The sequence below is a fragment of the Anolis sagrei genome, chromosome 3 (genome assembly GCF_037176765.1).
Source record: "Anolis sagrei isolate rAnoSag1 chromosome 3, rAnoSag1.mat, whole genome shotgun sequence".
In the NCBI taxonomy this organism is placed as follows: Eukaryota; Metazoa; Chordata; class Lepidosauria; order Squamata; family Dactyloidae; genus Anolis; species Anolis sagrei.
This window is the reverse complement of record NC_090023.1, coordinates 125,472,583-125,499,378: the sequence shown is the minus strand read 5'-3', so window position 1 is coordinate 125,499,378 and position 26,796 is coordinate 125,472,583. Positions and strand designations below refer to the sequence as shown.

Sequence of the window (26,796 nt, the reverse complement as noted above, 5' to 3'; positions counted from 1 at the left end):
TTTATGGGCATGCTGTTTTGTTTGTAAGCCCATTCATCAAACACGTTTCACAGGACAGAACCATGGCAGTTACTAGGGCTGGGCGGTTTCGTTTCGTTAATTCGTAATTCGTTAATAATTCGTTAATTTTTTCAATTACAAAATGATAACGAACCATTCTGGAGCAATTATTAAAAAAAACGAATTTTCAAAAACGTTTTGTAAATGCTTCGTATTTCGATATTGTATTCGTTTCGTTATTGTTTTGAGGTCGTTTCGTTATTATTTCCGCATGTCTGGGCCAGTTTTATGGTTTAATTAGTGAAAAAAAATATATAATATCACACCAACAGTCAACAACAGAGGGAGAGGGAAGCTTCAGAAGGTTTTGGAGGTTTTTTAGCGTTTTTCGCGGTCGCGTCCGCCATTAACGAATCGATTCGTTATTGTTTCGGAAATCGATTCGTTAATTTTTTACCATTTACGAAATTTCGTAAATATCGAACTTTTTAAAAGGAAAATTTTGTAATTATTTTAAATATCGAAACAAAAAAAAACCCCAAATACAAATCGATTTTAGAAACAAATTTTTCCGTTGTTACCCAGGCCTAGCAGTTACATTATAATCATACTATTGTAATGATAGACTTCATCCCACACAATTAGTAAAGCATTGGGGATTGTAGTTTTGCCATTTAGCTTTGCAACGCCCTGTTTGGAAATTAAACGAATCCCCATCACAGTGAGAGTGAACTTCAGCCTATATAAAGATTTCACATCTCTTTTTCCATTGCACCTAGATGGTATAATAACTTCCAAAAGGGGTTAACACTTGCAAATATTATAAGCCGAGTGGCAATCACTTGTTATGTCTGGTCATTCATATGGCAATGGTAACCCATACTGTTATCTATCCCTAAGTGACTTGCATTCAACATTAATTATATCATACACAGGCCTAAGATGTGGTGGATTTGTATGCTTGATGTAGAGCAACCCCTTATCCACAATACCAGACAAGTTATTGGGCACAAAAAAGGCAGAAAAATGATAAAGATGATGAATGGTGATTCTAGAGCAAAGTAACATAAACACTCCATTTAAATATTTTCAACTTTTGGAGTTCTAGGATATATATAAGGGAAAGAATATACTCTTTTGGTAGTATTTCAGGCTATTTATTATAAGCGTTCATATAGCCACAGCTGTAGATACATACTCCCTTGGGGTGAAACACAGACATAGTAGTATCTGGGCACTTAAATTTCATTGCATTCCATATAAGTCACTATATTAAGTCATTTTGACGTCATGTTTGTCTATACTTTCCTCTTAATACTCAAACAATTTTCTATGACAGAATACAAACTCATCTGTTGCTTTCAGGAATTAACTTTAATAAATCTTGACCTTAATCTTAACAATATTAATAAGGTGTGAGAATATATCTATTTCAGCCTAGCCTTAACAGTATCAATATTTAGGACAGCAGGGCTTTCATATAATCAGGAACAAGTATACCTAGAAGGGTAGGTTCTTGCCTTCCCTTCCTGCATTGGAGATATGCTGAAGCAGCCTAATTATATGACTATAATTTCGTTTTTTTATTCTCTCTTAACCCTCATGCAGTTTATATAATTGTTTTGTATATCAGGGTCTAGTGCATAATCCATTTTTATTATATATTCTACTGTCAGTTGTTATACATGAGGTGATTCTTTGTTGTCTTGGTTTACATTTATTTACATTCTTTAAAGGAACATCTGGCATTTTTCCACACTTTGCAGACTGAAATATAAAGATCCCTTTCCATTTTTTATTACAAGACAGAAAATGACAGACACTATTATGAATCATAGACACTATCTTCTACAATCTATAGGTTTTTACCATTTTAACATCCCTGTTTAATGATATATGAAATATATCTTATATAATAATATGTATCTTGGGCCTTGTACCACAGATAGCAGCCAGCTTCATGGTGTAAGCAAGGAGATATTTTCGTACTTGACTTCATCTCAAACATATTTTGTCATATAAAACAGTCTAGAAAACATACCACAAAAACAACTCAACCACATTTCCACAACATCTGTCTATTCTGCAAAAAGGTACACATAACTTCACAGTCAAATGATCATTTCAAAATAAGGAAAGAGACATTTGATAGTAAGCGAGGTAGATCTAATCATCCTTACACAACAGAAAAGTCTTCATGTTCTCAACATTACATATCATTGTAATTAAAAGCAATGTAAGGCACACCAGCTTTAAAGTAAGCACCTTTCCTAGAAGAAAAACAAACTGAGTGTGATATCCAATTGCCTGGAAAATATAATTAGTATTTGTTCCAAATGTGTGATCTCCTACGGAACTAGGCAATTTCAACTGAGGGATCTGACAGTGTAGCAAATTCCTTGCCTAAGCTTTGTAAGAGGCAAAAATCATATGACCGGCAGACTCACATAAAGTTCTTCTTAGCTTGTAGCTTTTAGATTGCAGGGATTAATCAAATTTTACTATGTGTTTAAAAGCAACAACAAAATGACACATTTACCAACAACTAATTATAGATGATAGAAATTGGCATTCTGTAACCTTTGGCTAGCCACAAGTTCTCCCTCTCTGTTTTGTAGCTGAACCATTTCTCCATCTATCTGATTTTGCATACAAAACTTGAAGTGTGATATTTAAATATTAAAAACATCAACCTTCTACATGACAAAATACAGCCAAATAGTCTATATACATGTTTATAGATGACTGTGCTGTTTGGATTTAGGAATAAGCATATTTCAGCATGTTACTCACCATCAAATTTCTTATGTCTGGACACAAATGTTGTGCGCACAAAATGACTTGTCTCATCTACCAAGTTCTCAAATTCCAGTTTGCTTTGCTGGCTTAGTTTGTCTTCCATTTCTGATGTGCAGCATGTATATTCCTGAGGGCAAATTCTCAAGTGTTCCCCTGCAATGACAAAAAAGTGAATTAATAGAGCCATGGTTGATGACTCTGGCATGAAGATATTGCAAGTCCCATCAAGAGGGAGCCATCTACCTGTTCAAGCCCAAGGGTAGTAGCCCCCTTCCCAGCTTCCCGAGCTGTACAATCAAGAGGGGCTGAATTCAAAAGTTTGAAATTATGGAACAGTACTATGTCAAATCTACAGAAGGATCTCTTAAAATGGCAGCTGAGCACACAGCCTTGACCTATTTGCAGTCTAAATGGCTTGATGACCACCAACTAAGCCCTGTGAGGCAAATATTAAAGCTAAACACCCGATGTCCAGGGAAGCCTAACAGGCCAAGATTATCAGAAGGAGGATAAAATCTCCTCTAGCAGAAGGAAGACAATTGTGGCCTCCATGCAACTTGAAAACCTGCTTCAAAGCAGCTGGCTTTTGACATTTAGAGTTGTTGTGAAGTGGCAAAGGGGCAGAAAGAACCTGCTGCAATGATATGGGTGCTAGTGCAACTTTGGATTCAAGCTTGTGTCTTCATAATTGTCAGGAAATCATAAAACAAGACTTGACTGAATCACAGTAAGTTCTTTTTAAATCCATGACTGCATCAAAAAGAATCACAGGGAAAGATATGATATTCATTTTTAAGTCTTCCAATATGGTTCTGTACTATTCTAGAGCCAAACATCCCTTATTTAAATTAGGTATACTGTTATCCATGCAAATTCCAGAAACCCCATAGATACTAGGGCCGTATTATATTTCTCTTGCCCTTGTCTAAAAACATGTTCCAGGAGGGAGAGTTCAGAGCTCTAGGAAATTTTCTCCTTGCTGGAACTTAGTTTCTGATTGTCTTTATATAATGTTATACAGCTCATTCATATCGTATCTAATGGATTTTTATGGCAAGACTGGTTGCTGCACACTCCTATACAAACAATAGCAGGGTTTTTTTTTGTCAGCAACATCAAATAATTCATTGTGACAAAGAATGCAATGAAAGGTTTAATTAATGTTTATGCTGTACTATAGCTGGGAGGGATGTGATGGGAAAACAATGAGCGAGTTTTATTTTAGCTCCAAATATGGATCTCTTCATGTATCATGCCAGTGTTTCTGACAGTATTACTTTCTTCACTGCAATCTGCAATTCTTTAGCTCATGAAATTAAAATGTTCTGTTATTACATGAACTGTGAATTTCCAATTGATGCGGTACTCTGGCTGTCAAAAATGTTTAGCTTGGTGTGCAAGAAGGAGAAAATTCCTCTGTCCCTCCTGAGAAATGTAGAAAATGTATCTGGCCCTGTTAATTGCATGCCAGTGTAAATGCTATGCCTCACTTTCAGTGCAACCCAGAGCCCCGGTGGCGCAGTGGGTTAAACCCCTGTGTCGGCAGGATTGAAGACCAACAGGTCGCAGGTTCGAATCTGGGGAGAGGCGGATGAGCACTCTCTATCAGCTCCAGCTCCTCATACAGGGACATGAGAGAAGCCTCCCACAAGGATGATAAAAACATCAAATCATCCGGGCGTCCCCTGGGCAACGTCCTTGCAGACGGTAAATTCTCTCACACCAGAAGCGACTTGCAGTTTCTCAAGTTGCTCCTGACACGGGGAAAAAAAAGTGCAACCCAGGCTGATTCAAATCTCTGTCTGCATTTTTACAGTAAAAGCTATTGTTTTGTTTTCTTTATGGGAATGACAATATATTTCACCAAATGATGATACCTGGAAAGGGCCTCATCAGAATACATGAGTAATAATGGAAGAAAGGCAATTTCCCCCAAAAATATAGGACTTTAAAGCACCACCACTTTAGATTGGATTTGAATAGTTAGGCAGCTATGGCCTGAATTTAATGGTAAACTAAAGTAGACCAGCTGTATCAATGGAATGCACATGGATATTTACTTGCCATGTTCCGACTGAATCAGAGTATCAACTGTAGTTGGAGTTTAGGTCTACATCACTAAGAATCTGTGTAATGCAATTCCTTCTAGACAAACCAGTCAGAATTCTCAACTTGTAAAATGAAACTCCAGGTCTTCTACATAGGTCCAAAACCTGGGAGGCACTGTTCTTTTAAAAAGCTAGTTTCTGTCTCCACCCGTAACCCAAGCTCTTGGCTTTACCTTGGAGATGGCTGGATGCCATCCCAGGTCAACCAAAGGTCAACCAAAGGAATTATGCCATCCCAGGTCAACCAAAAGAATTATGGAAAAAATCGACCCATGGAAAAAATAGACCCATGTCTGATCCCACAGCAAGCTGGCTTCAGGAAAGGCAAACGCTGCACATCGCGAGTGCTGAACCTGACTCAGCACATAGAAGATGGCTTTGAAAGGCAGCAGATCACAGGAGCTGTCTTCATAGACCTGTCAGCAGCTTATGATACTGTAAACCACCACCTCCTCCTGAGAAAAATGTATAATATCACAAAGGACTACCACCTCACCTCCCTCATAGGAAACCTGCTACAAAACAGGAGCTTTTTTGTTGAGTTCCAGGGCCAGAGAAGCAGATGGAGGAAACAGAAGAACAGCCTGCCTCAGGGGAGCGTGCTTGCTCCATTAATGTACAACATTTACACAAATGACCAGCCACTGCCAGAAGGGACAGAGAGCTTCATCTATGTTGATGATCGTGCCATTACTGCTCAAGCAGGGAGCTTTGAGATGGTGGAACAGAAGCTCTCCGAAGCCCTAGGTGCTCTTACTGCTTATTACAGGGAAAACCAGCTGATTCCTAATCCATCTAAAACACAGACATGTGCTTTTCATCTTAAGAACAGACAAGCATCCCGAGCCCCGAGGATTACCTGGGAAGGAATAGCACTGGAGCATTGCAGCACACCTAAATATCTGGGAGTCACCCTGGACTGTGCCCTGACCTACAAGAAGCACTGCCTGAATATCAAGCAAAAAGTGGGTGCTAGAAAGCTGACTGGCACAACCTGGGGATCACAACCAGACACAGTGAAGACATCTGCCCTTGCACTATGCTACTCTGTGGCTGAGCATGCATGCCCAGTGTGGAACACATCTCACCATGCTAAAATAGTAGATGTGGCTCTTAATGAGACATGCCACAGTATCCTGAAGTGTCTGTGCCCTACACCACTGGAGAAATTACACTGTTTAGCCGGTATTGCATCACCTGACATCCACAACCAATACTGAAAGGACCAAGGCAGTGACATCTCCAGCTCATCCCCTGTTTGGATATCAGCCAGCACGTCAATGACTTAAATCAAGAAATAGTTTTCTAAGATCTACAGAGACACTCGCTGGAACACCTCAGCAAGCGAGGGTCCAAAAGTGGCAGGCACAAACCCAGAACCTCAAGCAATGGCTGATACCAAATGAGAGACTCCCCCCTGGGCACACAGAAAACTGGGCGACTTGGAAGACGCTGAACAGACTGCACTTGGGCACCACAAGATGTAGATCCAACCTGAAGAAATGGGGCGACAAAGTGGAATCCACGACATGCGAGTGTAGAGAAGAGCAAACTACAGACCACCTGCTGCAATGCAACCTGAGCCCTGCCACATGCACAATGGAGGACCTCCTTGCAGCAACATCAGAGGCACTCCAAGTGGCCAGCTATTGGTCAAAGGACATTTAATCAACTACCAAGCTTGCAAACTTTGTTTCTGTTTGTTTGTTAAAAAATGCAATGCAATTGTTTGGTCTGCCCCTGACACAATAAATAAAATGGCAGTACAGAAGGGGCCCCATATAATCCAGGTCCCTTGCACACTGCCCTATATCCCAGGATCTGATCCCAGATTATCGTCTTAAATTATATGACAGTGTAGACTCCTATAATTAAGGTCTTTTCTACAGTGCCACATCATTCAGATTATATGAACTGGATTATATGAGTCTACACTGTAGATAACCTGGATTTTACATGGGAGTGTAGATGGGGCCCCAGGTCAAAGAAAATCACCTGGGATCTGATTCTAGGATATAGGACTGTAGATCCAGCCATGGGCTGGACTAATGGAGTATCAACATGTTAAGTATAGCATCACTATTACAAGTGATTCCAGTATTAGGCTTCAAAACTTGTAATTTCTAGAGTTTCCATACTTCAGTGAATTATTATGAGTTATTCTACACACTTCCTCCTTGATAATACTACCTATGCTGTCAGATCAATCAGAATATGCTTGTATCTTTTTTTTTATTCCTCTAGTCCAGCTCATAGTTTTATAACAGGTTGCATTAAAAATATCTGATTATTGACACAGATATTTACAAAACTTAATTATTTTATAAGATACAACTGTGCTCACAAGAAATGTATGCTTTTTACGCTGGGAAGCAGCATATGCTCTACATTCTTATTGCACTTGCAGCAAAGATTATAAGGTATAAGGGACATTGGATACAGCTGACTGCTTTCCCTTGCCCATAGTGGGTCTCCATAGAGAACCTTGGTTGCACTGTTTTGCTGCACTAGCACTATGCCAGAAATAAGCAGGAATTAATTCAGAGGCTCTTAGTGGCCTGTTGCAACTCACTGAACCACAATGCTTCAAACTAAAGATTCTGACTTACGTCTCTCTCTTTTTGTGGCCCATATTATATAAATCAAGCCAATCACTTGCTACAGATTCAACAACTAGAATTCAGTTCCTGTTTTTATTACAGCTGTAATTTCACACATGTCTGCACTTGCTCTTTATTGGTGCAGTCTTATAGTCAAATTTGGTACAATCTCATATGTCTGGAATTTATGCAAGGCAGCAGGAACAGCTTGTGGGCAACCTTGTATTATACTAAAATGCAGATAATTGTGATGATTCAACAAAAGCTTCCAACAACATCTCCAGAGGAAATATGGGTTGTTCATACTTGAACCTTTCATCACACCAAAGACCTTTTGTTGCTACTGAATTGGGGATCAAATTGGACTCCACCACAAGTGAAGGCCGTTCTACATAGCCACTTAAACCAGCTTAGGAAATGGATTAAAAGGAACCAGTTCCATTGCATGGTACCTCCACAATCACCCCAAAAACCAGTTCGAGGTTGGGATGGTGACTACAGTATCTGCTGAATACAGATAGAAAGCAGCCCAAGAAGTTTTTTCTTATCTAGTTCACTGGGATGAACTGCTGTGCATTTTCATCATGACTTCAGGATCACAGCTAGACCATAAGGGGAGACAGGAAATGGAGACAGAGGGGCAGAAAGAGAGTGTTCATTCCCAAGGAAAAATGCAGTTTCCTCTCTCAGGAGCTGCTTGTTTACTATCTAGCCAGCTGTGTTTCTTTGGAGTTTTAAAGTGTGTCATTGCTAACCCTGTCCTGATGACAGCTCTGCATTTTTTGGTTCTAGATTCCAGCCCTGTATGAGATATATTCTGATCAGATGCAGAAAATTTTGTGACTTATTTTGGACATATAATAGCTGTGTAGAAGTACCCTGTATGGGTGTATGGTCCAGAAACCACATAACAACCCAATGATTCTGGCCGTGAAAGCCTTTATCAATACAACTATAAAAATGTTATCTTCTGTCTTCCTACTGTACTGGAAGCCTATGAGACGCTCTATGGTGCAAGAAGGTGAACTGGTTTACTTGTGGGCCCATCTAGACAGTCCCAAGAAACCAGGACCTGTCTCAATTTTACTGAAGCTGTCAAAACTATGCCTCTGGTAAAACCAAATTACTTTGAATTAATTTTAAACAAACCAGGGTTTCCCTTGCTTCTTCTGAATTCATTATACACCTGGTAAGACCTGGTGTCATGCGATTCCCAGGCCCAATCCACAGCCATCTCAGTTTTTGGACTCTAGGAACCTGAAAAACCAAGAGCGCACACATCCCTCCACCAAATCCCCAAATTTAGGCCCTAATACCTATATGAAACTGGCTGTCAGGAGGGTGTGAGAAGAAACATTATGGTGGTCAGGTAACTCTTATTTACTTTCTACAGGGAAATATGGGGGGCTTCGGATGGCTGCATGCCATCCTGGTTGTAATTGTGATGGCATGTAGCCACCACCCAGGAAAGCCCAGGGTTTTTGGTGGGAGTGTGGATTTTGGGCCTCTATGGAAGCATCCAGTGTTCCCAGGAAGCCAATATCTTAGAATCATAGAATAATAGAATCATAGAGTTGGAAGAGATCTCATGGGCCATCCAGTCCAATCCCCTGCCAAAAAGCAGGACAATCACATTCAAAGCATCCTCAACAGATGGCCATCCAGCTTCCATTTAAAAGCCTCCAAAGAAGGAGCCCCCACAACACTCCGGGGCAGAATGCCACTGCTGAACAGCTCTAACAGTCAGGAAGTTCTTCCTAATGTTCAGATGGAATCTCCTTTCTTGTAGTTTGACACCATTGTTCCTCATCCTAGTCTCCAGGGCAGTAGAAAACAACCAGCTCCCTCCTCCCTATGACTTCTCCTCACATATTTATATATAGCCCTCATCATGTTTTCTCTCAGCCTTCTTTTCTTCAGGCTTAACATGCCCAGCTCTTTAAGCCACTCCTCTCCAGACCCTTGATCATTTTAGTTATAACATTATTATTATAACATTATTTCTATCCCGCCCATTTCAGCCCGAAGAGGAGTTGCCCTCCTCTGGACACATTCCAGCTTGTCAACATCTCATTTCAATTGTGGTGACCAGAATTGGATACAGTATTCCAGATGTGGTCTAACAAAGGCAGAATAGAGGGGTAGCATGACTTCCTTGGATCTAGACACTATACTCGTATTGATGCACGCCAAAATTCCGTTTGCTTGTTTTGGAGAACTACATCCAACGAAGTTGAAAGGGGTGAGAAGAAATGGTCAAGGAAATATCCAGATCACATATAGATATCTGTCATATAGCTTTCCATATCTTGGGGGATGGGGATTCAAATTCTGGTCTTTTTGAATCCTACACCAACACTCAAACCATTACTCTATACTGGATCTACTTTAACCAAAACAGCAACCATAAAGTAGTTATTATATATATATATATATATATATATATATATATATATATATATTGTCAATTGTACTTTGGTGAATTCTTCAGAACAGTTGTGAGTGTATAGATATAGTGTCAAGAAAAAACTGAATGTATCAGTGAACATGATGTATAGAAATGAATTACAGCAAAGAAAATTGTTAGCAAAAGATACATGAAATTGCAGAAACACAGGTGAAAAAGACACCTACAAATTCTGTTATTCATTTATCCATTCCATTCCATTTATATGACATCTTTCTCCCAGTGTTGAACCCAAGAAAACTCACAAACTTAAAACAGTGGCTTCTCCTTCTCTATCAATTGTTCTGCCTCTTCTCTCCTCATAATAGCCCACAAGCAATGGGAAGCGGTGCCTCTCTATCAGACCCCAGATGGACAGGTGGTAGCTTCCCAACTAAGATATCATTCACAAGGCCTTCAAAACCATGGGGGAAGTGAATGAGGCCAGGTGAGAAGCGAGTGAATGAGGCAAGTGTGCCTGACAAAGGAGTGCAGGCGGGTTTACATATACAATTCTAATGTACCATCTAATCTAATGTGCACCTCACTTTTGGCTATGTAATTTAGCAATTATAGTAATTCATACAAAGTTGTTTTATATATTAAAATGTTTGTATACACCCTTTGCTAATACTGATGTGTCTAAAAACACAGGCATTTATTAAAAGATTTCTATGGGTGCATGTGCATTGCAGAATTAATACGGTTTGTTACTACTTTATTTGCTATGGCTCAATCCTATAGAATCATGGGAGCTGTAGTTTTACAAGGTCCTTAGTATTCTCTGCCTGAGTGTTGGTGCCTCACTAAACTACAATTTCTGGGATTCCTCAACACTGAACTATGAGAGCTAAAGTGGTGTCAAATTGCATTATTTCTACAGTGGAGATGCACCATTAGTCTTCTTTGGGAATGTAAGTCACATTTTTTGTTAAAATGAACTGTATTCCTTGGTAGAAAAATAGGCAAAATATTAAATTAGGGTGTTTTTTTTTTAAAAAAAATTCTCCCACAGCTGAAAGCTTACTAGAACTCTGACTACAGTCATTAGCGACAACAACACCCTTGTTAGAATAAAATTTAATCACACTAACTTATCTGAATTCCTTATAGTTTTGTGAGATCAATTTTACATTTACAGGACTATTCTTTTTAATAATGCACTCATTTTTCATAGCTCTTAACCTATTCCCCAGTAAAAGCCAATAAATTTTTTTCAATTTATGCTATCCCACCTAAGGTTATTAAACTACTTTCAGGATGATGAAAGAAGTAATATGACCATTTACATTCTTTTTGCAACATGTAAGAGTAAGCACCCTTAAATAGCACTAACTGAAGTTCATGTGTGTGGAACAAAAGGTTTTCTATCTACATTTCTACCTTACAGTCACTTAGTATTCACACTTGTTTCACCAGGGGAGGAGGCAAAGATAAACATAGATGGTGCAGAAATATTTAGGCATTTGATTATTTTAAAAGCAGTTGAGGGGAGGGGGGAATCTTAGGTAATGATAAAAATGGTACTATGTAGAGAGAGACATGTATGGACAACATCCATATTATTTAATGGGCTGGAATCAGCAATCTCCTTAATCCAGCTAAGTGAGACATATAGTCAGAAGGATTCTCTAAGGTTAATATGGACTAATGTCACCTGTGTGTCTGGGGACATAATCCTGAGGACACTTCCTATAAACCATTATTTAAATCCTGGAAGCTAGGTTGATAGCATCTGGGCAAAATTGAGGGAGAAAAGAAAAGAACACAATGCAATAAAGAACAAACAATGAAGTAGTACAGTAATACCTGGCTACCCCAAATTATTCAAATTTCCAGGGTCAAATGAAATACATCCAAGAATATTAAAAGAACTAGAAGAAGTAATCCCAGAACTACTGGTAATAATGTTTGAGACAAGAGAAATTCCACTAGAATGAGGAAGGCAAATGTTTCCATTTTCAAAAAATGCAAAAAAAAAAGAAAAGAAAAAAAAGAAAAAAGAAGAAGAGCCACAGTTACTGCTTGATGTCAATACCATGAAAGATTCTAAGATCATCAGATAATCTTTCACCAACTAGAAAAAAGCTACAATCACTAAAAGTCAATAAGGGTTCCTCAAAAACAAGTATAATATGTTGAAATTCTGGGCACCACAAGTAGAGGTATATTCACAAGCTAAAGTGAGTCCAGAAGAGGAAGACAGAAATTGTAAAAGTTCTCTAAACTATGTCTTTGAGGAATAATTTAGGAAGCTGGGCATATTTAACTTGGAAAAGGGAAGAGGTAACCTGACAATATTTTAAAGGATGTTATATTGAAATTCCTTCAAAGTTGTTACTTTCAAAGTCTATATGGAATCAGCATCTTTGTCAAAATAGAGAATACAAATTGCATGTGCATGGAAATAATGCTTTGTGTATACATAGTACCACTTTGCCACAAATGCCGCCAGAATAGTTGTGTCTCACCGTACTCCGGCAGTGCTCATGCAGGGGGTGCGGGGACCTGTTGCCCCATGTCCCACTCTGTTGTGGCTTCCCCCTTCCTCATCACATGGGGTAAGCCTATTTATGGCTGCTCAATCCATCTTTCCTTATGAAAAGATGGGGAGCCACCTGGCAGCCTCTGGTGGCAATTTTTCAGTGGTGGTAGGGTGTTTGCTCCAGTTCATTCACAGAGCCACCCCGGAAGTAGTTCTCTGGAGTGTGATGGGAGCAATCGATCTTTGTGGCTAAACTACAAAAAAAATCCGGTGCCACCACCACAAAAAAAAGAAAAGAAAAGAAAGGTAAGTGTGAAGAGGTCCATAGTATTGTAATAAGTTTGTAAAGTACTAATGTTAAGGTTTTACAGGATTATGTCATATCCTTTTATTTAGATATCCAAACTGTGTTTCTAAACACTGAACTGAAATATTACAAATTTGGAGACTGAAAAAGTTTAGCAGAATTATGGAAGACGCAAAGTCCTCATTTGTTCCTTCTACCTTTCTACCTCTGCTGCAGCCCTGAAAAATCTACTTGGGAAAATCACGGAATTGTCCTGAACAATGTGGGATGGGATACATTTGTTGATGTAATAGAAAACGTTCTGCAAACTTCATTAATGTGCTTTTTTATTCAAATCTAATGGCAAAATTCATTCTGGGCCTTGTTACTGAAGGGCCTTTCACTAGAAATGTTAAAATTTGCAAAATATGTGTTACTCTAGGAAGTTGTGCAATAGAGGTCTGACCAGGCACTGGCCTTTTCCCCTCTCCATCAATATATATGAAAATTATTTCTAAATGAATACAATTTATAACTGAATCCTTATGTGTTGTCGACTGGTGCAAGTTGTATTTGAGAATTCAGGTTTGCATTTTTGGGGCTTATTGTTTATTCAGTAGAATAAATGTTGTCTTCCAATCACATTTGTTCTAGAGATAGAGGAATGTCATGCATTTTTTTATAATAAACGCTATATGCCAGATTTTCCTACTACTTAACAGTGTTTCCCATTCATTCATGTAAATTCTTCAAAATTATTCTTACAAATATGCATGCATGAATGCTGTAGGTGACTGATAGTTTCTTGTCTATTTCCCTGACAACACAACTATAGGCATTTGTAATAAAACTACCTTTTTAGTCGGCTAGGCCGAAGCCTGCATAGCAGTGTTTGGCCTCCTGGCTGTTGTACAGAGAAGGAGGAGGAGTCAGGCTGACTCCTGATTGGGTGTAACAATCAGGGGTGGAGTCAGCTGAATGGAGGGAAAGGAGCTGTCTTGTCTAACAGAGAGGAGAAGAGTCTGAGAAGGAGACAGAGGGAGTTAGATTTTTAGAGCAGGGAACTGACAGAAGTGAGAGGACTTTTAGGGAATCTCTAAGGTTTTGGAATAAGGGGAAGGCAGGAAGCCAGAGCTTTACTGAGTTAGAAGAACTAGTAAAGGAGGGCTGTGCCTTAGTGAGCCTTGTAAAGGTTTCACAGATACCTTATTGCCATTTGTCTTGGGTCTGTATCCCAGGGAATACTGTGTCTAATAGTAGAACAGTGGTTTAAAGAGATTCTCAGATATAAAAGCCATTCTGTCAGGAGAACTGTTTGCGTTTAAGCAACCAAGTTACTGAAACTGCATCAAGATTTTGTGCCACTCATTCCAACGAGTTGTTGTTATCCTCAAGTTATAAACAAACTCTTTATTAGTTTACTCTTAACTGTTGTTCGCCTCAATCCATTCGTTTCCCTCTAAAATCATCCTCTCAACACATCTTTTAATCTCCAGTCAGCCATTGAAGTTCAAGAGCTCAAACATCCTTTTATTTAAAATACAATCACACCCTTTTGGTTCCTCAGGCCGGCAATTCTGAGGTGGTGGCAGCTATTTTCTACCAAGTATATCGGTCACTTAGGGTCAGCCTTTTGTTCCACGCTATATCTAAGGGCGGAGGTGTGATCGTGGTGACCACCCTGCCCGGATATCCCTTCAACTCCTTTATATTGGTGGCAGCGGTGGGATTGGTTGTTTCCCCCCTGCCCCAGGTATCCTTTAATTCCTTTATAGCATTCTTCTACTTTCACTAAGATTAAAGGAACAGAAAAGTAAAAAACCACAATAAAGAAATTGCTATTTTTTTTATCTGAAAGAATACCTGATTCAACTCTTGGATTAACTTCCACTGGAAACTGAACACAACATCACACTGCAAGACCTAGAAATTTCTAGAGAGGAGTTCTCTGTTAAAAACTCTAGGTTCCCAGGCAAAACCAAAAACAATTGACCTCAGAATCACATTAGATAGCCTAGAAATTCCTAGAGAGATTATTTTAAATAAAATCAATGAATAATCAAATCCACCTAAGTGAAAACCATAACAGAGGGATTATTGTATGCATGCCGGTAGCCAGGATTTCGGGGGTGGGGGCTGAGTTTGATTCGGGGGGGGGCTGAGTTTGATTTGAAGGGGGGCTCAGGATCTACCCTAGCAAACCTTTTGTATCATTATCCCAATGCCCCTATGCATATGGGATAAATTGAGCATGGTGATCAGATCATGATATGAATAAACATAACAGTTTAAATAATGTACCAGTAAGGCCTGAGAATTTCAGGAGGGGGGCTGAAGCCCCTGAAGCCCCCCCCCCCCCAGCTATGGGCCTGATTGTATGCATAAGTGTGCAATGCCATCTTTGTCAGAAAGAAAGAGAGATGTGAGGCGGGGATGTGTTGGATTAACTTGGGCAAGTGTTAAACTCAAACCTGGAAAATGAATGTGCCTTAATGCAGTCCTGAATTAGGATTGTCAAGTCCAGAGTGTTCCAGGCCATGAGGATTGAGAGTCAATTCCTGAGATGCTGGCATGTCCCCTATGCAGGTGCCTTCAAATGACTTATGGTGGCCCTATGAACTTTTGTAGGTAAGGCGTACTCAGGGTAATTTTGCCAGTTCCTAACAATGCCATTAAGCAGAAGTCATTAAGCATACATCATAATGAGTCAGAGCACTCATGTTTTAAGAAGATGTTTTAAACAAAACATGAACGAATTTGAACAAATAAGAAAATATTTGCCTGGAAATGTTTTCAAAGATCTGCATTGAATAGGAAAAAAAAACTTTCTCTGGCTCTATTTTCACACCTTTGAAAGCACTGTTTTTAAGAACATATAGTTGTTGCCCTAGCAATGAAAGTTTTCTAAGATCTATTTTGAACATAAAAAAACAAAACAACCAACTTTACCCAGCTCTGTTTTTAACACCTTTGCAAGCACTACTATGAAAAACACACGGGAGATGTAATCCAAACACATACGCTTTTTTCCAAGCAAAAAGTAAGGTTTCCAAACTGTGATTCACTGAGTAGCTCTTATTAACCATTTCAATGTTGCTTAGCTGTTGCCTTGCCTTGCCTTTATCCAGAAGGATAAGCTATTTAGCCAAGGGTTATGGGGAAAAGGAAGAAGGAGAAAAGGGGCAAGTGAATGAGAGATGTTAAGAAAGACTCTAGTATCTGAAACATATAAACAGCTACGTCGATTTGCATGTCATTTTTCTTATAGCCTGGATCCAGCTCTTTACATTTTGAGACTTAATAAAAAAAACTGAAAGATCAATTATTTTGTTGTGTTTTGAAATGCCATATGAGGGCTGATCTGGATTAACCCAGGGAACAATATTTAATGAAGCAGGAGTTGGGTTCTCCTCAAGGTTAGGGCCTGGTGAGACAGCTGGCCCCATTCCATGCAGATTTGGCTGTAGCTGTCTCGACAGTCATTCTGCACTTCATGTGCTCAGATGACAGGGATGGTGGATAGCTGCCCTCCTCACATGTGACTCCTCACGTGACTGGAAACAGTCACAACACCAACACCTACGTTACCTTCAGGGTCCACTGGTCTTCTAGAGTGTCTCATGACTCACAAAGGAGGATAAAAGATGCAAGTGGGGGAAATCCTCCCCAGACTCTTTCACAAGTCATGAGACCTGCCAGAAGATTGATGAAACCTTGAATGTTTGTGTTGTGGCTGTAGCCAACCATCACATGGGAGTGGGGAGAGGCAGGTAGGGTTACTGTCCAGCTCTGCTGAACAATGTTTGGCACAGATGGGGAGTGGAGACTTCCTGCTGTTACTGAGCAACTCACAGAGTCCCTGTTGGGCTGTAAAGGGTTAAGGATCCTGTCAATCTCAGATCCTGGACAGGATCCTTAACCCTCATGTGATGACAAGACCTCTCCTAGAGGGAAGTTACTCCTTGTCCCCTGATTATTGCAGCTTTTTCTTTCAGGATTTTTTTTTCAGCTTTACGATAGCATCTACAAGTAGTATTTTAGAAACAGCACTGGGGGATCTTTGGAGTAGAAAATAAGCAAGCAAAATAAGCAAGCAAACACACAAAAACTGTAGAACATTATGTATAGCATGCAAAATAATTGGAATAAGTTTTTTCTTTCATAATATCAGAACTGTTAGTATTCCATATAAGTTAATGGTGGGAGATTCATCATGGACAGAAAAAAACAGTTCTTCACAGAATGCCTAGTTAAAATGTGGAATTCTTTGCCACAAGATGGAGTGATGGTTGCCAATCTGGATGGCTTTACAAAGGTATTAAATAATTAATACATTCATACATAATAAAAATAAATAAATTCACAGAGGATGAGACCATCAATTGCAACTGCTCAAGATTAGGGTTGAAATTTTTCATTCCTTCCTTTCTTGTGCACATGAATGAATAATTTTAACCATTATAACCCTGTTGTGGAAGAGTTTTTGAAAACTTTATTTTTCTGATGGCTTTTCTTTTATTGGGGCATGATTTGTCCTCCCCCATCCCCCCCCCCCACACACACAAAGAAAATGGGTTTCTAGTCCTTGAATTTGTTGTAGTAATAATGTATGTGTGGATCTCTCTTTGGGATTGGAAAAAAGGAACATCCGGATGACTATATATCACACTAGCATCCAAGTGTATCTCTCTGTAGCCAGTTCATAATGGGGTGTGTGAGAGTGAACTCATCTGGCACTTATGTTACAGTATTTTGGCTACCATGTAAAGGCTGCTTTATTTCATCAGGCATTTTAAGAACAGTTTTCACTCTTTTCATATTGCAGCACTCTTCAGTTTTGCTCTTGGTTTATCATCATTTTCGATTTATCTGATGGAATCTTTCATTCTTTTCTGTTTTATTTCAGTTTTATTACATACTGCCTGCAATATGGCCTTTCCTATTATTCATATTAATGCTTCCATTATCAGGTTTGAAAGTGATAATTAAAATAAATGCATCACACTGTACAAAATAAATTCAACAGTGCTGACTATAACATCAATATAATCCTTATCTGACACCATGGGAAAAGTAGTTTTGAAGAAAATAGAGCAAATCTCTCACAAATATATCTTATGATTAGGTATCTGTTACCTAACATCTTGAAATACATTTTTTCTCCATTCATATTATTTTACAAATACTTCGGGTAAAACTGCACCAAAATAACCCATGTTTGTCTTTGTATATTCTTCACATATTCATTCAGGAAGTTCAGATTTGCTTGTAGGAAAATATATCCCAAACAGCTCCTTTATTTAATTCCCGTTTAATAAACAACATATAATGCTGAACAATATTTAAAAACATTATACCATAAGAAACAACTACATAACACAGCAGTTCCAAGAACATCATTTTTATTTCATTTTTAAAGCACGAGTGTTAACAAATCAGTAATGTCTGATTTAGTATTCCAGCCAATATTCAAAGTGAACAAAATTGAAATATCACTTCACTGGACCAAATATTGTTCCCAATGAACAGCCGTCTTGACTCTCCTTCTGGCTTTGCAATTATCTTCTCTGTAGGGTATTACAATGTGGCACATTGCCTCACTGAAATTGCATCTGGCATGTAAATTGCATGGTTCAACTTTTCTACTGAAGCTTAGACTTGAACTTGTGATGTTGTAAATTCCTTCTATGGGAACAATTTCATACAAGCCAAGATTGAGGCAATATTTCCTAAAAATATGCTTTCTGGATGAGCAGTTGAATATCACTACATAGCACTGGAGATGTAAGTATTATCTCTTTGGCATCCTGAACTAGTGGAAATAAGCTAACTTTTTATACTCCATTTGAATTAATCTGTTTGTCTTCAACTGGGGAGGAAAAAACCCTTTCTTCGCACACCTTTTGGTCCCTTAGAGGTTTGAGGTCAATTAAAAAATGAATGCCTTCCAAAACAGACTGATAATTAGTTAACAGTCTTTTCATTATGAGTCCCATGGGAGACATTAATTTACAACATGTCCTGACCCAGTTGTCCTTGTGAAACCATCAAACACAAAGAAATAGAGGTTGCGGCAAAGCTGTTCATTCTAGAACTACAGGGGCAGAGTTAAAAAATTGAAATGCTATCCAGACTTTTTATGCTAAAATCACTTCCCACTTCCCCTGCCATAATACTTGTCAAGTGTTTGTATGCTTGCAATTTTTTTTAGTGGCACAACCAGATGTGAGAGAACACATCTGTCTATATAATTGCTTATATTATATAAATATATTGTTGAAAGACTGTAAGTTCATTTTGAAAAAGAAGAACAGAATACTACTAGAATATGCCAGCAGAAGCAGTTCATTTTAGTCCATTATTTTGTCCTAATTTTATTTGTTAGTCTGGACACAAGACTGGACACAGAATTCATGTTAATGTTGACTAACAAAGTTCCCATTCATTCAATGAATTTATACTGGCTAGAAATCACAACTGGATCCAGAGAACAAGTCTTTACTAATGCCAACCTCAAAAGAAACAAGAAATAATGTGAGCAATTTTCTTCCAGGTGCAAGAAAAAACTTTGAAAACTAAATAGTTTTCAACGACTATACACAATTTTGTACAAAATTTGCAAGGTATTTTTTTTGCATAGAAGAATCATAGAATCATAGAGTTGGAAGAGACCTCATGGGTCATCCAATCCAACCCCCTGCCAAGAAGGAGGTGGTTGAAAATATTTTCAAAAAGTGCACAAATGCTGCTTTTTACATACAAAATACTATAGTGAAAAAACATATTCTCCCTGGGCTGCTAGGCTTTGCTGCAACTTTCACTTTAGCTGTGAGTAACCATGAAACCATGCAGTGTTGTGAACTATACAAACTATAGTGAGCCTAAATGGGTAATTAAAACATATTAGCATAAACAGACCTGCTCCCCATAATAATGAAAACTGGTAGGTAAGCCAATTGCATTGCTAAATTTGGCTTGCATTCTCTGATTTCAGTGAGGGTTCCAACAAGGTTGAGAAGTAGACAGGTAACATCAGAGAATGATTATTTTGTTTGTCTAGATCAGAGTTTCTCAAACTGTGCTCCTCCAGATGTTTTGGACTTCAGCTCCCACAATTTCTAACAGCTAGTATGCTGGCTGAGATTTCTGGGAGCTGAAGTCCAAAACAACTGAAGGAGCACAGTTTGAAAAACACTGGTCTTAGATGCTGTAATGAAATGAGATTCTGGAAGCCTAAAATATCCTCTTATAGTAAACAAAGATTAAAGACTTTTGGTTAATTCTGTAAATTATTGACAATTGGTATCATTAGATGACTTCCTATTGTAGTGTTATAATAAATGGCAACAAAAATCTAGCCCCAAATGCCCTAAATTTGTGACACAGTAAACGGAGGAAGTAATGCCCACTGTTAAATATCTGCCATCCCCCAAGGATATTTCACTTATTGTGCAGAGAACATTGTAGCCTTGGAGATACACACACATTAAACAGCATCATAATTTATTCTGAAAAAGCCACATGTAATACAGAGGAAGTCATCTGCAATTATATGGTTTCTTATTTTCATTCTCCAGTATATTAATCCAAATCAAACCTTTCAATTAGATTATTTGATACTGCAACAGATCAAAGTTACATTTTCAGGGAGATCAAATAGCCACTGGCACTCTTCTTTCAAGATGATTTCTTAAGACATGTACATTTTTACTTCACACTGTTCTGCTAACAGTGGTTTTTATTCTATGAAAGCCTCCCAGGTTTATATTAATGATACTTAGGAAAAAGAAGGGTGATTACATAGATCTGAAAGCAGCCTTTCAAGATCTGCTTACTATGTTCATAATTTGACATAGAACTGGTCTTCTAAGTTGTCAGTTGTTTTCATTATTATCTATAGAACTATGTTCTTGGCAGTTTCTGATACTTGGCAAGGTTCAGAGCCTTCAGAATCAATAACCAAATGTAATAGATTCTTGCCCTTCATCTTCTTTAATGGCAAATACTTAACCTTTACATGTAAAGATCAACTTGAAAGGAAATCCACATCTGAATTTCATGATTTCTCTGTAGTGATCTCTTTAAACTATTGGTCCTTAATTACTTTAGAGCTAGACATATCCTTTGTTTCTTTTCTTTTCTTGTTTCCACTATAGTACTCCCACGTATGATGTGAGGGATCCATTTCAGGATCATTCACATAATACAATTTTCACACGAAATCTGGAGCCATTTCTCTGGGGGAGATACATCCTTTGTCCAGCTGGAATGCCACTAAAAGCTAAAAGTGCCTAATAGCCAAAATATTTTCCCCTGCCATGCTCACTTGCTACTAAGGACTCAGCTACACCTACACAAAAATCTGGCACCAGTCTGGAGCAGAAATGCCATGGAGCTATTCAGAGCTTCGCCTCCTCACCTGCACCCTGTGGTAACAGAGTGAGGGAGTCCAGACAGTCCAATCAGACCAAAACTGGTTTGGACCCACCAGACTGCTACTGCTACCTGTCTATCACCCTCACCATCTTGACAGCTTAATAGAGAGCTCCAGAGAGTTCCTGCCCATTGCCAGGCTCCTTTGTTGATATCAGCAAAAAGGTCCATGTAACAATCAGAGGCTCTTTGCCTGACTTCAGTGGTGATAGGGACAACATAGACCTGATTCATCCCTTGCAAGGGGCAGGGGGAAATAGCTGGCAGCACCAGCCCATATGAACACCAGACTCATTCACTTTGGAACTGGTCTGCTATCCACATACTGCCCAAAGTGCAGGACTGTTCTAGAGTTTCATTGATCTTTGCTTAACATGGGGATAAACTGGTGCAGTCTAATTTACCCCATGTTAATGACCAGGTATTCCTGGTTGTCATCTGGACATCTAGGTTTTACTTCTGGGGTAAATAACTGGTGCAGACATGCCTTGGTCTACAAAAATCCATGCTACAATTTCTTCCCCTCTTTAGTTTTAAAGAGGCTACAAGATCCCTTTGCATATAGATGTTTTGATATGCAACAATATTATAATAAGGGGGACAATACAGGTACTTAACTTTCCCTGAGCCTTAGATGTCATCAAAGGAAGCTGAGATAGTGCAATTTATTATAGCATGCTTATGATATTAAAACAAGTCACCTACACAGTCAAGGTCATAGTAGCTTTAAAGAAAAACAGAAACAGCAGTGCACATCTGTTGACTAAATAATATGAATACAAGCATTGCTATTTCTTTTAGAAAAAATATAAATGAGCAATTAGTCAAGCTAAGTATGTTCATTTATTATCAGGTAATGACTCCCACAGTGCTTTTTGTTTATGGAAGATAGATTTATTGGTCTATAATGTGGAACATTAAAGTGCAGGTGATATTAACTGTCCTAATCATTATGCGCAAAGTCTGAAGAGAGTTAGAGATCATCCTACACTTGAAACAGTTTTGAACTTCAACCAATTGATGGAGTCTTATTAACTAAAATGGCAACTGGATGATATTTTGGTTTTGGTTTATTCTACATTTTGATTATTTTTGTAAAACATAAAATCTTTATAATCTAGTTTACTTTAACCAAATTTGAAAACCGCTGCATAAAATAAATTAATTTTTAGTATTTTTAAATGCTTGCTTGAAACAAAGAAATATTGCATTCAATAAGACACCCAGATGGAATAACAGGGCCTTTGAAAAGTCTCTTGTTCATCTTTATACTATAAAGGGAAGAAATAAGGTTGTCTAGTGTGAGTTCCTTAATTCTCTAAGATTCTCCTTGCTGTGAAAAAAAAATCACATTGGGATAGAAATAATATTTTTAAAATATTTTAAATATGTCCACTGAGCATCATGAAACTCTGTCAAGAAGAAGCTTGCACAAATGAGAATTTTAGCAGGTTAGCCCCCCCCCCCTTTTTTTTTTAACAAACTCACATATTGCTTATTTGCACAGAAAGCAACATGCAGGAAATACTTTTCTATTACTATTCTATTACTATTACTATTCTACAACAAAATACTATTTCTGTATGTGTGTGCATATATTTCTGTGCAAAATGTCATGTGTGGATTTTGTGCATAATAAACCTCTAACTAGAAACAATATTTGAAAATGCACATTTTTTGAAAACTTTCTCACTGCGGGAGGAAAAATTCTAAAATTATTTGCTTCTTTCTTGAAAAACAAAATCTGCATGGAATTCCCTCTTTATCCCTATCCCACGATACAGCATTGAACAAGGCTGGCTGACAGAGGGGGGTGCTTCTACAATTAGTACTGTTTTATATCACTTTAACTGCCATGGCTCAATGCTATGGAATTATGGGAGCTGTAGTTGGTGAGGCCTAGAAACCTTTGGTAGTGAAGGCTAAAGACCTTGCAAAACTACAACTAAAACTACAACTCCTATGATTCCATATTATTATTAGTGAAGGCTAAAGACCTTGCAAAACTATAACTCCTATGATTCCATATTATATTATTGAAATTGATATCAAACTAGATTTATCCTACAGTGTAGATTCTGTAGGGATGCAGCCTGTAATTGTTTCTTGGCCTCAGGCTTCTGAGGAAAATGATCAAGGTTCTGCTCAGGATTCTATGTCTGAGACTGCAGAGGTTTCAATGCATTAGTTAAATGATCAGATTCCTGTTGACTCTCAGGGGTTTGAGAATGGAGATGATGGTCAAGAGAGTACTGTTAGCCAGAGTGAAACAGGATTCTGGGATAGCCCGCCAGCAGGCCAAAGATGCTTTTATGCTGGCAGAAAAGGAGGCCAAGGGAACTGTTGAACGGTCAAGGCCAGATAGTGAAAGGAGTGCACTAATTGGCAAACCGAGGGAGTCAGGCTTTGACCGAAGAGGTCAGATTTATCAGGACCACCACCTGGAATTAGGGAGGAAGCAATCTGCAAGATTGAGAGAGAAGAGGGGTCAGGGAGAGGTTTCCCAAGGGAAACGGAATGCTTTTGCCATGGCTTTGTGAATGAATATAGGGCCTGTGAATCTATAGTCTTCAGTGAGTCCAACGTTTGGTAGTCATGTACAACCATGTCTTTTGCTTCATGCCTTGTATCCATGCCTTCATGTTCATACTGAGATTCTTGTATGCTGTTAGCCTTGGATTCAAGTTAGTCTTTTGGATTTATTGGTTCAAGTTTGCTTCTGTTTCTTCAAGGAAATTAGAATTCTGGAAACATTTTGGAACTGAGAGACTCTAATTCCGGTTGATTTGTGCATTAGATATTGGGACACTCCTGTTTCCTGTTTTGGATATTGACTGGATTATTGCATTTCTCCATTGACTGCTCTATGGACATTTCACGATTGCTTATTTAAATGCCTTTTACCTTTTTTGACTATTGCTATATTATTATTCAATAAACTGCTTTGCTTATAAGAACTTTGGTGCGGTCACGGGTTCAAAGGTGCCATCCCCAGCCTTGGTGTGCAACAGATGCACTCACAAAGAAAGAATGTGTGTGTGTGTGTGTGTGTGTAGAGAGAGAGAGAGAGAGAAATATACATAAATATTTCATAGACTGTACATCCTATTTGGTCAGCACACATATTTTATTATTTGATTCAGGAATAGCAGGTAAGGGAGAAAATTGCAAAGGAGAAATACGATAAGAAGATAAAGAAGTTTTCCTCTGCTTTTTTTGTGATGCTCAATTCCTTTGCAAATGAGTGGAACAGCCATGATTTCCAGCCCTAAATTCCCTATTGGTTGTATAGTTCCACTCTTTCTTTCACAAAAAGGTGCATAGCATTGAAACACTGGGATTCTATTTCGTGACTCATTGAAAATGCAATGGATGAGCTGTAAAGTGGAAAAAGATGCTTTTGAAAATGTCACTTGTAGACATCTTATCTTACAACTGGCTGAAAATTGGAAAATGTTCCATATCAGAATCTAAGGAAGCTCCTGCATACCAAACATACAGCCATTCTTTGCAGAGATAATGGGCTGATAAACTTTGCAGCAATGAATACACCAATGGAATTGTGTCTTTGTTCCTGATACACCGATTCATTGCAGTGCTTCACGGATGCAGACTAAGGCAACTTTTACCATCTCTCACAGATCTTGAGAATTGGGAATGTCAAATTAGGAAATATTCACACCTGGCAATGTCTGCTAATCTACAAATGAGGAAATGCCGAGTTTAGATATTTTATTGTAGTATTATAAATTCAAACCACACCACATATTCAACTGTTCTTTCAAACCTAAATGCTGTGTTTCAAGAGTAATCTCAAAAGTGTTTTCAGGGGCTGGAAAAGCCCTCCCCAAGAAATGAGCTATCTGGCCATAGGTGTTCTAGAAATGCAAAATAATTTTCATAAATTCTGTTATAATATACAGATTGAGCCACTAGTGGAGTGAAATGTACTTCTAATGGAGTGAAAATCCCCACTACTAATCTTGTTTTGAAAGTCATAATTTTCCACTAGTTGCATAATCATTTGCACAATCTTTTGTGCAAGCAGATGGGCAATAAAAACAGTACTAGATACACAATACATATAATTGTTACAGTGTTGGGACCCTCTGTTACAGTATAGCAATAGTAGTGAATGTTAGTATTTACATTTGATTTATACATAGATGAAACTTTTAGGAACTAAGATTGAAATCCCTGGACCTGGAATGAATTTTGCTTCTCCTATACTTTGTTCTCAAAGTAAATAAGATTGCTAATTTTAACAAGTTCTAAGAGAGCAAATGGACTGAAACAAAAGTCCAGTCAATACCTGCTGTAATGTCTACTTTGAGTCCCTTGACATACAAGGACATAAACAAGCATACATAAGGTTAATTAACTATTTGAATAAGAGGGGTTTTGCAATACCTCAAAGACCAACAAGTTTATTATGACAGAAACTTCCTTATATATGAGGCAGGTTGTATGTTACTGGTTGTGTGTTATATGTGCATCCTGCATGTTATATGAGGCAGGTTGTATGTTTACCCATTGTATGTTATATGTGCACCCTGGAGTGCTTTGTAAGCCACCCCGAATCCCTTTGGGGAGATGGGAGATGGGAAATAAATTTTTATTATCATTTATTATTATTATTATGTAAGATACAAGTGATTTTCTTGGAATTTGGCTGCATCAAACTAACATCAGTGGCTAGTGATTTATTTATTTACTACATTTATATCTCACCCTTCTCACCCCAAAGGGGACACAGGATGGCTCACAATAGAGGCACAATTTGATGCCTTAAGTACATATAAAAATAAAACAACATACAATTTTAAATCAATTCATTAAAATGTATCGCTTAAAATAATTACTTAAAATCAAACAGTGCAAAAGCATTATTTCAGGAGCCATTCCAATACCATGCTTGGAATCAATATATTCCAATCATGATTCTCATAACAGTGGAGTAGTGAACCCATTCTGAATTTTTATAACCTTACTATCCAATGTGCTAAATTTATCTTGGGAGTAAAGTTCAGAACTTTGGATAGTTCCTTTAAGGTAGATTTCCTGCCCTACTGATATAAGAACATAAGGCACTGCTAACACTACTATAGCTAATTCTTCAGAAACCACTAAGTTACTCATTAGGAAATATGAAAAGATTTAAAAGCCTCCTACTCCTGATTGGGAAATTTAATGTTCTTTAAACCAAGGATAAGGAACAATGAGTCATGAGGTAGCTAAGTCCTCTTCCCCATCACACCACCACATGTAGTTTTATATTTTTCACCTATTCAAAAATTAAATTAATCCTAGAAGGATTAAAAGATCTGAATAACATGGTAGAATGTGTGGCCTTTGGGATTTGCTCGTTTCAGAACTCCTCTGAAACTGAATCCAGCCCTAGTTTGAAAGTGGTTCCTCACATTTGCTTTAGAATAGTCCACAGAAAACAAACTAACTGCCCAGAGTCCTCTTACAGAGATAGGGCGAGTTATAAAAATGTTGTTGTTGTTGTTGTTGTTGTTGTTGTTGTTATTATTATTATTACTAAAAGAAGGGAAAATCTCAAAAAGCCAATCTCATGTGAATTCTTTAGTGGAATTTTTAAACAATTAATGTTCTGTTGAGGCACATTCCTCTGT

At 38.2% G+C, this 26,796-nt stretch overlaps 1 protein-coding gene across 2 annotated transcripts in view; it reads right to left on the bottom strand.

Annotated features, from left to right (window-relative positions):
• The window catches only part of GPC6 (glypican 6), a 903,858-nt gene that overhangs the window by 657,407 nt on the left and 219,655 nt on the right, over positions 1 to 26,796 (bottom strand). For both annotated transcript variants that reach the window (XM_060769495.2, XM_060769496.2), the window contains exon 2: positions 2,794 to 2,952. In XM_060769495.2, coding sequence (XP_060625478.2) covers positions 2,794 to 2,952 — 159 coding nt within the window. The remainder of the gene's footprint in view (positions 1 to 2,793; positions 2,953 to 26,796) is intronic.